The 1,413-nt window shown below is 33.8% G+C and overlaps 1 protein-coding gene across 1 annotated transcript; it reads right to left on the reverse strand.

Moving 5' to 3' along the window:
- Positions 1-238: 238 nt before the first annotated feature.
- LOC127074156 (14 kDa proline-rich protein DC2.15) lies at positions 239-1,005 on the reverse strand. Its single transcript, XM_051015450.1, has one exon. The coding sequence runs from the start codon at positions 896-898 to the stop codon at positions 509-511; it is 390 nt and encodes a 129-aa protein (XP_050871407.1). The 5' UTR covers positions 899-1,005; the 3' UTR covers positions 239-508.
- Between the last annotated feature and the right edge of the window lie 408 nt (positions 1,006-1,413).

The raw sequence follows: 1,413 nt of genomic DNA on the forward strand, positions 1-1,413 counted from the left end.
TAACATATAGAATTGTGGAGGAATACAGTTTACCGTAAGGTTTTAGAAATTTAAAAGTTGTCTAATATTTTTTTTTATTAGAACTTTAAAAGATGAAATATCTCTTGGTCAACATGTAGCTCTTTTTATTAAAACTAATGGCAATTATTTCTTCTGCAGTTTAACCTAAAGTTAATTTTTTTTTATAAAGGAAACAAAGAACATCTTCATTCTATAAAAATAAGTATAAGGGATATGATAGATCAAAACACACCAATATTAAACGGAGAATTTTATCGATACAAGAAATTTCACTTACATGGAATACAGAAGACTAATCAGTAGTGAAGCTGAAAAAGAAGACAAAGTTTCTTCAATTTCCAACCATCACAACAATAATTATATAGTAATAACAACAAATAAATCAAGTATGAACGAAATGTTCATTAGCAGAAACAAATCTACACACCATATGAAGAATAACGAATATATAATGACACAGCACAGGCATATTAAGTAGCAGTGTCTCTTAATAACCGCAAACAAATCCCTTTGGAACTCCCTTTCCACAGTAATTAAGTATTATGCTCAAATTAATAGGAAGATTAAGGTTAATCCCTAGAACATTAGCCTTAAGAGCAGTGCAAAGACACACAGCAGCTTCAAGATTAGCAAGACCATCGATGAGAGAACAGCATGGGGTCTTTGGTGGTTTACCAAGTTGAACATTAATCAAACCTAATATATCAGCACACACGCCAAGCTTAATTGTGTCTCTAGGACATGTTGGATTCTTTGGATGTGAGTGGTGGTGATTGTCACCTGTTGGGGGTGGTGGAGGACATGGAACATAGTTGGAGGTTACAGCAGTGAAAAAGAGGATGTTTAGGGCAAGGATTATAGCAACCTTGGAAGCCATCTGGAAGTTGGAAAATGACTTTTGGTTACTAATGCTCTTAATCACTTGGGTTTGGTGTGTGAGTGTGGTGATGTTTGAGAGGAATAAAAGGGTTTTTTATAGGGAAAGGATTGGTGATTTTTTGGTATTTTTATGGTTTAAATAATTGGTTTATTTGGATGCCCATGTGATAAACTGAGTGAGCCCATTGGGTGGAAACTTGTTTAGTCATGAGCACTAGCTGGCAGATATGTGCTCTAAATTTGAGGGAATGCAATATATTATATGGTCAAATTTGGAACTATCTGCTATATCATTTGCAATTTGTGGTTTGTCATATTAACTAAGTTAAATAATTTCTTACGTATAATCACAAGTTGTTATGAAGTTTTCATTATTTTGATTAGTTAATTGAAACTAAATCAATGGGTATATATTAATTGTACATGGAATGCGGCGACCTTGGGCTCTTGGGATAACACACTCTTCTTAGGAGAAGCATTGATGATGGATAATCTTAGGGCTCTTAAGACCAT

Source organism: Lathyrus oleraceus, chromosome 4, assembly GCF_024323335.1.
Source record: "Lathyrus oleraceus cultivar Zhongwan6 chromosome 4, CAAS_Psat_ZW6_1.0, whole genome shotgun sequence".
NCBI classification, from domain to species: Eukaryota; Viridiplantae; Streptophyta; class Magnoliopsida; order Fabales; family Fabaceae; genus Lathyrus; species Lathyrus oleraceus.

Coding starts and splice junctions, on each gene's coding strand:
- LOC127074156 (XM_051015450.1), bottom strand. CDS start 898: ATGGCTTCCAAGGTTGCTATAATCCTTGCCCTAAACATCCTCTTTTTC.